Source organism: Cygnus atratus, chromosome 2 (assembly GCF_013377495.2).
Source record: "Cygnus atratus isolate AKBS03 ecotype Queensland, Australia chromosome 2, CAtr_DNAZoo_HiC_assembly, whole genome shotgun sequence".
Taxonomy (NCBI): domain Eukaryota; kingdom Metazoa; phylum Chordata; class Aves; order Anseriformes; family Anatidae; genus Cygnus; species Cygnus atratus.
Genome location: NC_066363.1, coordinates 1436555 through 1449414, shown reverse-complemented (window position 1 = coordinate 1449414; position 12860 = coordinate 1436555). Strand labels below are relative to the sequence as shown.

At 45.4% G+C, this 12860-nt stretch overlaps 1 protein-coding gene across 3 annotated transcripts in view; it reads left to right on the top strand.

Moving 5' to 3' along the window:
* Nucleotides 1–12860, top strand: part of PTH1R (parathyroid hormone 1 receptor) — a 126485-nt gene that overhangs the window by 97648 nt on the left and 15977 nt on the right. For all 3 annotated transcript variants that reach the window (XM_035554271.2, XM_035554269.2, XM_050708494.1), the window contains 3 exons: nt 1781–1934; nt 8547–8607; nt 10539–10605. In XM_035554271.2, the coding sequence (XP_035410164.1) occupies nt 1781–1934; nt 8547–8607; nt 10539–10605 (282 nt within the window). The remainder of the gene's footprint in view (nt 1–1780; nt 1935–8546; nt 8608–10538; nt 10606–12860) is intronic.

Here is a 12860-nt window from a genome sequence, read left to right as displayed (position 1 = left end):
TCGCAGCAGTTGTCCTGCAGCAGGCATCCCTAAGTTGCTGTCCAAAGACAGCTGTCATGCCACAGACCCCTTCAGGGAGCTGTGCCCATTGACTCCAGCTTAGGACCCATTCTGGAAATGGCCAAGGTCAGCTTTTACTGTGCAGAGCCCTTTGCACTCACTTGGCCAGTTACGTTCTGCTCCGGTGCATCCCCAAATGTTGTTTCAGGTTGTGAACAAGAGGGGTCATGTCTAAGCATAAAATCAGCATATGCAAAGTGCCCTTCTGTGTGTCCAAGTCTCCCCAGATGGAAATCTGCAATCATGTTTTCTTCCCATTTAAGAGATCCATTTAATTAATTTGGCAAGTCTCTGGCTGGAGTGCTCAGCGCGCTTCAATGCGCTCCCTGTTTGAAAAGAACACAAAATGTTTCACAGCATTGTTTTCTGGTTTTCCTTGGTGTGGACTCATTATTAGGAATAATTAGGATAATGTATTACATTATTTGAATATTAGCAATTAAACAGCATTTCCCATTCTGCTGAGTTGAAAGGCAAGCGAGTGATGAAGGCAACAATTAATTATTTCTCGTGTTTCCAATTACTGCCTGCCACTCTCTGTGTGCGGGTAGATTGTGATTTTTTTGTGAATATTGAAGTTATTGTTAAACCTGGATGGGGGTTTCTTTTAATTGACCTTCATTCTATTCCATCTCACTTTGTCTGTAAAAGACAATAGATGCATATGTGTCCATGTTTTTTATATATACGTATATCTCTCTCTATATATAATGTTTCCATATCCATTATGATTGGCAAATGATTATCATAAAAGCTGGACAGAATAAAAATTCCTCTTTTTATTTACAACGTGTATATAATTGACATTTTCTGGAAGCCGCTTTAAGGGCCACAGTGCTAACTTTATATTCTCTCTAACTTTATATTCCTCCTTCATATTTCTCTCTAAGTAAGGGGCAGCATGGAGATGTGCTGCTGCTATAGGATGAGTTTGGTAGCCATAGGTGTCCTGTGAAGCCGGACTACCAAAATTCCTAACATCTGCACTGGTATCCATTCCACATTCACAAGAGGAGGTGCTATGTGTCCCTTTGTACCAATTAACCACATGCAGCATCCTCACTTTGCAACCTAAGATGGATGAAAAAGGAACAAGGGTAGTTTTGCCCCACTCTGCAAGAAGTCATCTAGCATCTTTCCACTCGGTGAAGAGAGACAGGCAGCCTGGAGGACACTGCCTCGGGCACCTGTGGCAGGATGGGGCCACCTCTCTGCACAGTGCCCGTGTCTCTCTGTGGGCTATGGGGGTATCACACTGCCAGGTGATGGGGGTCCGGGTGAAGTGACTGGCACCAGGTCACCCAGACCAAGGAGACTTGGCCATGGTCCTTTCTGTAACATGGCCAAGAGTCATGGGGAAAAGGGGAAACCCAGAAACTCTAGAAAGTTCTAGATGAGGGGTGAGCCCCTCATCACTGGGTTGGGGGAGAGTCTCAGGTCACCACCTCCCCACCTGTACCCAGTTCTCCTGCACCTCCCTGCTCACCTGCTGTTGGAGACATGAAGTCAGCCTGAGGAGCTTTCTTCCCAGTTGTTCATCTCTTCTGCTCTCGCACTGACTCCCCTCCATGTAAAAGCCCTGCAACAGAACTTTCTAATTTCTGTTTTCCCTTTCTCCATCTTGTTTCCCGATCCATCTTGGCAAATATCATGGATTTATGCAGAACAGGAATTTCACACCGTGCTTTAGCATAACCCCGTCTTTCTGTGGTCATTGCAGGTGGGTTGTAAAGTAGCGGTTACCTTCTTCCTCTACTTCCTGGCAACCAATTACTACTGGATCCTGGTGGAAGGGCTCTATCTCCACAGCCTCATCTTCATGGCATTTTTCTCAGAGAAGAAGTATCTTTGGGGATTCACATTATTTGGCTGGGGTAAGTCATAGCTGCTCCTTACAGCTGACCCATCAGAAGATTATTGCAGGTGGTCTTTGAAGCAAAAAATATAGATCCAGGGGAGGGGACATAGGCAGAGTGAGCATCAGGGACACAGTGGCTTTTGCAAGGGCAGGTGAGCTGTGTGGTGAAGCTTTTATCACTTCTAATTGTGGTGTTCACACTGCGGTACTTCCCGGATCTCTGGAAGGATCAGTCCAGCTAATGCTGGTGCCCCCCTGAGTTATCCCCAGCTCTGCCAAGTGCCTCCCGCTGAGTACACAGCACCGAGCTGGAGGGGTTGGGAAGTTGCGTGAAGCTGTGAGCATCTGCTCCCAACGGCAGACCTCAGCTCCGATTTCCTACCTCTGATCTCAGTCGCTGTAAAAAGCTCCTGAGGTTTCACGAGTGCTGGAACACCAGGAGAAGCCTGCAATTTGTGGGAAAGCCTTTTTTTCTTTTCTTTTTTTTTTTTTCTTTTAACCCAGGCATCTTTTCATGGAGTAAGGAGAAAGGGGGGGATGTGGGTGCAGAGGGGGTGCTCATTAGTGGGAGGCATTGTGGGCACAGGCATTTCAGACGAGAATGTACTTTTTGTTCACTTCTGGCATTAGCTTTGGCTTGCAAGCAGTTATGAGGTGCTGGTAGGCTGAGGACAATAAAAACACTGCCCACGGTTGTCTGAAGCATGTGGACTGGAAGGGAGAACAGGAAACATATTAGATGATCCTCGAGGATGTAACTATGAATAATGGGGTGTAGGTCTACAAAGGAGCTTACAGCAGGAAAAACCTGCTCAGAGGCATTGATGGTTACCTCTAAACTATATGGCCCAGGAGTATTTCCCAGTTTCCAGGTCCAAAATGCACCTGGTCACATCCTGACTGCATTTTAGGGCAAGATTAATGAGTGCACCACACCACCCCCATTCCAGGGCATGTCTTCTTCCAGAAGAAAAAACAAGTTTTTGGGTGCTGAGTGAACCATGGTATAATCAAAGGCTTGGATAACCAGGGCATAGGTACCCACAGTCTGGGAAAAGCCTTTGGACATAGTAAGAAAGTCTAGATATGTTACACGAAGAAATATTAGGCAGGGCTCCAGGAAATGGATGGCAGGCTACTATCGTGCTTTGCCACTGTACATAGCCAGTGTCCCTAACAGTGGATCTCCAAGCAAGCCAGATGATAATGTAAATCTGAGTTTATGGAGAACTGCACTTTTGGTTTGTGAGAACATGCAAGTGATTCATCAGTCCAGGGTGGTCCAGACTGCAGGACTCTCTCCAGCTTTTTTCCTTCCACATTGTGCTTACGGGGGAGCAGGAGCCCAAAAGCTCCTTTCTAACCTCATGTTCAGCTGGCACACAGGACAAAAGCTGCTGGTGCTGCCCTGTGACAAAAACAGGAGGTGTAATGTCAGTTCCGAAGTGTGCATCCATCTCTCAGGTAAAGTCCCCACCAGCCAGTAGGTTTTGGGGGAAAATAAATAGAGGTATTCTGGAGACAGAGAGTTTCTTACCTTGGCTGCAGTGAGAGAGGAAAGACTTTAGATATCAGCTCTTTAAAACAAACAAGCAAACAAACAAAACCAAATAAACAAACAAACAAAACTCCACACCCTCTTCCAAACTTTCAAGCTACATAAAATATGCTCCTCAGAAAATGACACTGCGCTGTATGGAGCAGACTTCAGGAAGCAATTCCCCAGAGCAAATTCTGGAAGAGAGAGAAGCAGTTGAAAAATAATGCCGTATATTTAACAAGAAAAACCAACTTGATGCTGCTCGTAATGCAGCCAAAGGAAAACAGTCTAACAGGCATGGGTTCCTCTCATTAATTCTTCCAACCACTGCCAGAGTATAATCATTTTATCAGAGCAACCACAAAGCTGAAGTCACACCTGTCACAACACCAATCATCTGTGTGCTTCCAAAAGTTTGAGGCTGCTTAATTTAAATTCCTCTGGAATGAGAACATAGGATCCCTCCAGTTGCATTTGTTTTTGCTTTGTTTTGATTAGCATGATAATGTACACACACACACCCACACAGACGTATTGCTTTGATAGCTTTTGGGCACTGGAAAGGGCAACCCAATCCAAGACCCACTGGAGTCAGTGGAAAAACTCCAGTTCCCTGCAGTGGGCACTGGATCCTGCCCATACCACAGCAATGAATGACAGGGAATCAGTGATAAATAATTATGACATTCCATGTAGGTATAGAAAAGACATTTGCCCCAAAAGCTGGGATTTTTTTTTTTTTGCTTGTGCAACAATAAACAAGAGAGGATTTATCCTGCCTGGAAATTTCCAACGTGGGGGAAGCAAAAGTCACCCTGCAGCAGTTTATTTCCAGCGGAAACCAGTACATACAGTTATTCTGATGTCAGACCCAAAGATTTCGGCTGAGTTTTTTCAGTCCACATCCTCACTGGCACAAAGGAGCAGGGCTCCGTGCAAGTCCACAGCACCCTTCTTGCAGTTGCAAAGGAGGCACCGATGACAGACAGGAACTTGTTCCTTGCCAGCACCCAACAAAAATAAATAAATAATGGTATTATGGGCAACAATAAATTCCCCAGCAGACTTCAAGTTCCTTGCAGCTGTTTTATGAAGGAAGTCTAAGAAGCATGACCAATAGCCAGAAAACCCAAGCTGATTCCACTGGCATTTTTCCTTCACACCGCATTAATTCCCCCGGCTGGACTGCACTGGCTTTCTGCTACGGTGCAAATGAGCATTGCAGGGAGACCTGAACGAGACAAACAGATCCACGTGTTGTTGTCAGAGGTGCTCAGGTCCAAAAACCCATGATGGGAAGCCCTGCATGGTTTTCTATGCAGAAATCATCCTTGCCTGAAAGCATTCCTACCTGACAGGGCAAGAGGTACATGTAAGTGTTATTGGTCCCATTTGATATGAGGAAACTCTGACAGAGAGGGGCTGAAAAAACACTCCCTGTAAATTCAGGGAGGTGTTCAAATAGCAGGGAACAGAGACCAGATTTCTCCAGACCTACATAAGGTCTTTATTCATGAGCTTTCTTCTCCTAGCAGGCGCTTTGCAACTGCCTCTCCTACTCACAGCTTTGACACATGCGTGGAAGGCACTTTTCCACGTGCCAGGAGACACATGTGCAGTGTGCCAGAAAGGCGTCAGAGCAGAGCAGGGGCTGGGATGGCCACTAGAATTTGTGCACTTGAGGTCTGCACTTTTTCTGGCTGATGGGGTGATGACAGAACCATAGAATCATTTCGGTTGGAGAAGACCCTTAAGATCACCAAGTCCAACCAGTCCCAAGCCCACTGCCAAACCACGTCCCTAGGCACCACATCCACACGGCTTTTAAACACCTCCGGAGATGGCGACTCCACCACTTCCCTGGGCAGCCTGTTCCACGCCTGACTTTATAGCACCTGCATTGTACACACTGTGTGTAACGACTGGAAATGCACAGCGCATACAATGTGGATTCTGTAGAAGTCGCTCACGGCATCGCCACCCGGCGGGGTTCGTCCTGCATCACGCTAGTCGTGCACGTGGCGTTTGGGGGAGGACAAGCATGCGCCCACCTGCACCCGCACCCCTCTGCACATACAACCACCCAGGAGGTCACGGGTTTTTTTTGGAGGCTTGCTTTCCTTTTTCTGGCAGGTTGGCCAGATGCATTTAATCACGAGAGGCTTTATTCCTCGAGGAGACGCATCCTCTCAGGCATCTGCCTGTTTCTGTGCATCTTTACATTTCTAACTCTGAGGTTTTCTGGTTAATGGCTCTCCCATCAGTGGGTGCTGTGAATGCTCAGCAGTAGGATTGTCCATCTCAGGGCATCACTTTCAAGTGGAGACACCAGCAAGTCAGTCATCACCCTTTGAAAGTAAAAGAGGTGCTGGAGGGAAGGCTAAGCCTCCTGACCCTGCATTTGACAGACTGGCTTACCAGAGAGGGAGGAAAAAGCTGAACTCTAAAAATCACCTGGAGGCCCAAGCTCTGCATGTTGCATTGATGGAGAGAGAATCTAAAAATGGGGCAGAGGAAAGGGAGGGGGAGGATTCATTCCACGTCCCATAAATTTGAGAATATTTATGACTGTTCACACTGAAAATAAGAAGCACGTTAGAGAGACAGAAAGACAAACGTAGCAATAAAACTGGTGCCAGGAATTCATTTTGTGTGTTTTGCAGAAAATGTCAAGGATCTTTTTCCTAGGCTTGCCTGCACAGAGTGAGGTGGCAGTTGCAGAATAAATACATGCATAGATATAATTATTTTCTCCTGTATGTGTTATTGTTGCTAGGAACTTTTAACACAACACAGGATTAATAGGAATGGGAATGGTGTTCTTTATGAAATATAGGACAGGCTAGGGAGGAACAAGTATGTGTCAAACACATCCAAATCTCTGAAATAATCCATCTTTCAAAATTAGAGCTTCACCATAACGGGTGAACATCCACTGCCTACGGGCAGGCAGCAGGCACCCGAGCCTCTGAAGGCAGAGGGTGTAAAGGGGAATATGACTGCTGGTATCAGTAGTTACAGCGTCTGAGCCTCGGGTAGCTCAGCCAGTCGTTCACAGCACGCACATATTTTTCATAGATGGGTGATTAGCAATGAGAAGGATATAGATGGTGCTTGTTGCAATAAATCATCACCTTCCCCAAGCCCTCAGCTTCAGCACGCTCACGGGCTCCCAGTGCAATAGGTTAAGTATTTTCTATCCAGTGCCAGCCATTGCAGGGGATTGTGAAGCAGGGTGCATTCCTTATAAATGTATCTTTGTAGGCAGTGCTGGTCCTGAGTGAGGCTCTGTGTTTAATTATTTATGCTTTCTTATATTACCGTGGCATTTAAAGGTTCCAAGCAAGATAACGGCCCCGTTGTCCATGTGTGTACGAGACAGGCGTCCCTGCCCCACACCCCAGCTCAGGAAAGCGTCCGTGGTCAGGAAAGCCTTTAAGCACTCTAATGAGACTTAAGTGCATGCTGAAAGTTAAGCGTGTGCTTATGCACGCCGAGCCCCAATGAGCTTAGACTGTGAACAGCATATTTACAGTCATCGGTGATAAATGTCGCCTTTATTTATTTTTTAATTTTTTTTTCACCTGAAAGGGGTTATTCTTCTGGAATTTGTGGAAGCTACTGTGGATTTGATCCTGCCTTTTAAGGGAAGCCAGTAGGGGACTCAGTTGTACAAATAAAGCAGAACTGGACCCTAAAAAAATAAATAGAAGATTGCATTTGGATATTGGTGATTCTTTTACTTTTTGCAGGGAAAAGATGATGCCCAGTGTAACTGTGCTGAAATGAGGATGGTTCCTTTGGGAGTGAACGTTGGGCTAGAGCATTTTGCAAGTATTACCCTGAATCCCAGCATTTGTCTGCTTCATGCAGCAAGTTTCTCACACTTTACAGAGTTTTTTATCCATCCAGGCCAGAAAAAAATCAAAATGGAATAAAGAAAATTTGTAGAGAGTTAGGACCTATGAAAGAGCCCTTGACCTTTCATTCCAAAAAAAAAAAAAAAAAAAAATTAATTTTTCCCTCCAAAATCTCCTCCTTCAGCTCATTGCTACTTCTTACTGCTCTAGCCAAAATATCAGCCAGGTACTGCCTTGGTGCCTCTTAAAAAATATCAGTGGTATAGTGGTATATCACATAGGTGATAGGACAGTGCAGTTCTTGCAGTAGCTTGGTTAAGGCCCATAGGTGAGTTTACTCTACATGCCACATCAATTCCTGTAAATTAAATGGGTGAAGATTTGTTTTCCCAGCCTGGAGGCCAACTGGCATGATGGCACATCTCACACTTATACAGCTCTGCTCTCCTTCCACATCTTTTTCTATCCCCAAAATGGATTGCTTGAACCATGCAGAGGGGTTTCTGAGATGGTTGTGAGCTACCTGACAGTTAAACAATGTGTGAACATGGAAAGTTGCAAAACGCATGCCCAGACCCTGTTTCGTTGCTGCCACCAAGGTGTTCTGGATTCAATGCAACTTTCTGGCATACTCAAGGCCATTTTCAGGGTGATACAGTCTGAGCCCAATTCTAGGCCCACTGTTCCCCGAAGCTAAAGGAAAGGAACAAATATCTTGGGAAAGACAAGTTGTACAAACCCCATCTCTGCTTCGAGTTGAATCATCTATTTAGAGCAAGCGGCAGTCACCCAGGTTCAGGCCCTACAGGCCACGTCCCCGTACACCAGTGACAGAAGTCAGGCACAGGAACATGACCATTTGTCCTAAGTCCATGACCCTTGGGCCAAGACCAAGAGGGCATCTCCAGGAACGGCTTGGAATGTAGCTTAAGCTTAAGCAAAGCAAGCTGCTCCGTTTTGAGAGCCAGGAGACTTTAGTAGGGTGGACATGTCCAGGCCATGCCATTTGGCCTCCATAAAACACTCCCTTCCAGTCCTTGGTTTACCATTATAGTGCTTGGACTACAGAAGAGATAAAAAGACCAAGATCAGGCTTTAATAGGCCAAAATATGCTTGAATATTTAAAAGCTCCTTCTTCCACCTTCCCCTATCCTTTTCCAGTTGGGCTTATGCTATCAGAGTCCTCTAATTCCCCTGCTCACCCCTTTGATCTTTGTTTCTTTGCAGGTCTCCCTGCTGTATTTGTTACAGCATGGGCCAGCGTGAGAGCCACTCTAGCCGACACAGAGTAAGTCCTGTTGGGTTTCCTTTTCTCCCTTTCAGTGATGCCTTTGTGGGTCTTTTTGCATAGGTGACTTTGTGGGTGAATCAAAAGGATAAAAAGAACCAGAGAAAGCCAGAATCAATTCCTACTATGAAATTAGCAACTTTTTTTTTTCTTTTTTTTCTTTTTTTTTCTGTTCGGGGTGGAGGTTAAAATGGGTCCAACTTTCCTGGCTTTGCTCTCATTATACAGAAATTGATTATGTGAACACCTACAGCTGTTATCCCTAGGGTTAAAGGAGCTGTTTCACAGCCAGGCAGCGGCAGGAATGGCTTGAATCATGAAGGAACGCCCTGCAGAGCATGGGTAGAGATCAGTCATTCCCTGCTTCTTCCAGTAGCCGAGCTGGAAAGCCCTGCATGAAGCTGGGAGGCAGTAGGTTCAGCACAGCCACAGGAGGTGCCTCCACACTGAGGAGGCATGAAGCAGAAACTCCTCGCTGCACGAGGTGTGGATGCCAGCATGTCCTTAGGATTAAGAAGCATTTGTATAAACTCATGAGAGATAAATTCTTCCAGACGTATTAAATAATAATGTTCTGGCTCAGGAAGCCATCCTGAACTGCAGATTGTTGGAAGAATATTCTGGAAAAATGTTACTACCTTCTTGTCTGTTTCTCCTTAAATATCACTTTCTGGCTACTGTAGAAATAGGATGCTGAATCAGCTATTTCTTTGGTCCTATACAAACACCCTGAGGCCTCCTATTCTTTCATCAAGCTGAAGAAAGCATCCATAGCAGCTAATCTTCAAGCCCAACACAACCATGTTTGCCCCCCAACAGCCCAACATTGACCACAAGGCAGGTTTCACCTACACACAATGTGCCATCAAAAATTTGGGGGTCCCAGGCAACTTTTCCAATGACTTTGCCTAGGAAGAGACTGCTTTGCAAAGGGGAGAAAGCCAAGCTCCAGGCTCAGAAGGACCTGGTAGCACAGCTACTGGAGGATGACGCATCTGCATTGGCTCAGGCTCATCCTCGTACAGCCTTTCAGTCAGCACTGGTGGTTTCTCTGCCCCTGTCTCGCTTTCCTTGAAGAGTTGCCTGGGCAGTTTGGCCCACGAAATGAAAACTGCAGCTGCCATGTGGGGGCTGTCTGGCTCAGATAAAGAAAGGCCTGTGGCAGTCCTCTCTCTGTGGTTGGAGAGAATTCAAACAGAGTAATTAACACTGAGTGACCTTATTCCATGGCTTCTGGAAATGCCTGGGAGGAAATAGTGTCCAGCCCCTCGTCAGCAGATGGAGGACCATAGATGAACATCCATGCCACCAACAGTTTGCCCTTTCAGTCCTCACTCGGATAAGGGCTGGAGATGAAAAGAAGATAAAGACTTTTATGGGGCATGTCTGGGTCTCACTGTGACTGCAGGGATGAAGGAAGCACAGGATCTGAATGTAGAAAAACAGAATTATCCATACTACCACATACTCAGACAGAACTGATCACCAGGCAAAGCCATGCAGGCTTATTCCAAGGGGTAGCATTAAACTATTTCAGCCAGTGCAAAACCCAGCACGGTCTCTCTTGTTTTCATGAAAACCAGATTACTTTTCGTGCAGGTTTCTCTCTTAAAGAGGTGAAGAAGTGGAAAAGGGTGGGTTCCTGCCCAGAAGGGACAGGTCTTGATGACTGTGGAAAGAGCTGTTCCACCATCTGGAGAGCATAAGTTTAAATGCATTTAACAGGGGTTTCAGTTTTGAATGGTGTAACAGCAGGAAAAAGGGCTCCTTTGGAGCCATGGGGATTGAAGGCAAGGTTAGATCTAGGTCTTTCCAACCCAGCAGGCTTTGGAGGAACCCCATCCTTCGAGGGTGGATTTACCCAAGGAGACAGTGTGTCTGTTGCTCCTCGTAACCAATGATTTCCTAATGGGATCTCAATCTCTTCTTAGGTGTTGGGACTTGAGTGCTGGCAATTTAAAATGGATTATTCAGGTGCCCATCCTGGCAGCTATCGTGGTGAGTACTGGCAGATTGCAGTGGTGGGAGGCTGCATTTGATGGTGCAGGCACAGTGCAGAGAGTGGGGCCAGGCTACCCTGCTCTAGTTACCTTCTTAGCACAGCTCCTGCCTTAAGCGTGGAGTCTCAGCATCTCCAGTTTAAGGGCCTTATTTTTGACCTGTCTATAAGTTCAACAGCTACGTACAGCAGAGGGGTTTATGTGCAGCCTTGTTTTGCTTCGGAGAGAAAGATGGCACGAGCTAAGACCCTAAAATCGTTAATGAAACAAACATTCAAGATAATATTGCCAACCCATGAGATACTGAAAACCCCCAGGGGTCTTAACACATTCTTACCATGCATCTGCATTGGGAAGCACTGTGATTAAGTTCATGAGAGGCATTTGGTTGGTCATGTGTTTGTTTGAACAGGGTCCTAATTAGCTTGAGAAGTTGCTTTCACAATTTTCAATCATTACCCTCATTCCTCCTGTCTTTCTCTATGGTTCTCCATTACTCCATCTTCTGATAGTTAGGTAAGTGCAAATAAAAGAGCTTTTCCACACCCACATATCCTAGCTCCCCATTACATACATCTAGGAGTAGCTGAGCGGAGTCAGTAAGAATCTCTTTATAGCCTTCAGAGGGTTTTGCATTAAGCTCTGTGTACTTTGCACTGACTCACAAATCAGGAGGCCCTGGAAGAAGATCAATGTGGTGAGAAGAAAGTCAGTCCATCTGCATATAAACAGCAGGAAAGTTTCTGAGGTGAATGTGATCATATGTGCGACTAGGTGAGCTGCTTTGGATTTGATGGGGTTTTTTTCTTCTTCAGAATTTCCTTTTGGTGGAAATTCTCCACCTGGCTCTAGTAATCAATTCTGCACCTTGGAAGAAACGAATCACCAAGCCCACAGCGTGGTCATTGGAAACAAAATAGTAGGATGGAGAAGAAAGTTCAGATAGTTCAATGAGATGAATGCCAGCAACCCCATTGCATTTAATTTAAAGCCCAATTAGCAGAGGAGAAAGAGCTCAATTGAGGCTTGCCCTTGTAAAAATAATGTTTCTCCATGAGGCTCTGCTGTGCTTGTACCTTGGCTATTTGCAAATGCAGCTATTTATCATGCAAAAATATTCTGTGGGTTGTTTCTGTTTAATTTCTGTGGGTTCATATTGTTCACTTGGCTGCCTTTTCAATTCCCACACTGGCTGGTCATATGTTGCTGGACTAAGTTATGCATTTTCTGGATGTACTTGCAGAGAATTTGAAAGCTGAGGGGCTTAAAATCCCTCCACTATATTACTAACTGATTTTATTCAGTTGTCTGGATTTCTTTTTAACCTTAGCACGTTTCAGGAAAGGTCACAGGAGTTTCCTTCCTGACTATGGTAAGGTTGGACATCTTCAATTTAGTCGACAAATGTAGAACAAGATACCACAGTTGAGCCTTTGAAGCTAGAAAAACTCATATGAGAAACAAAGTCTGCTTTTTTTTTTTTTTTCTTTCCCTTTTTCTAACATTGGTTTCCAATGAAAATGAGTTATATGCCCCAGGCTGTGTGCTTCTCTGCCTGTCGGTCTATCCATCCCTCCCTTACAGCTCTTGTGCCAGTCAGTAAATTCCAACCAAATGTAACTAAGGGAATGGAGTTGCATAGATGTTAAAATCCCACAGACCTCATGAAAACAGTCAAATAGATACTGGAGAGAAATTCTACTAATGCCCCTTCACTGGAAAGGGCGTAGTGCGACCTTACCCCTTTTTAACACAGGGGAGAGCTGTTCAAAACAAACTTGCACCTTGTTAAAGGAGAAAGAATCCAACCACAGAAGATAAAGCCATAGCAAACCAGGCCGTGTTCATTCAGCTGCTCAGGGAACTACTTGTTTTAACAGTGAGGATAATTAACCATTGGAACGACTTACCAATGGTTGTGGTAGGATCTCCGTCATGGAAACACTGAAACCCAGATCTGCTGTAGCTCAAACCAAAATGAATACAAGGAGGTCTTATGGACTGTGTTTTGCAGGAGATCAAACTAGAGGTTCACCATGGTCCCTTCTGGTGTAAAACTACAAGCCTGTGTGTGGCGTGGTAATTTGTTTCCTTAAAATGCTGCTACACTGGTATCTGAGAAGTCAAATGGCTGCTGCAAACCCATAGACATCAACATTAGCCCAGCAGTGTGCAGCCTTCTCGTAGTCTCACCATGTCCTTGAGAATAGGTTTGTCGGGGGCAGCTAGGGTTATAAGGCTGGCCCCAAAGAA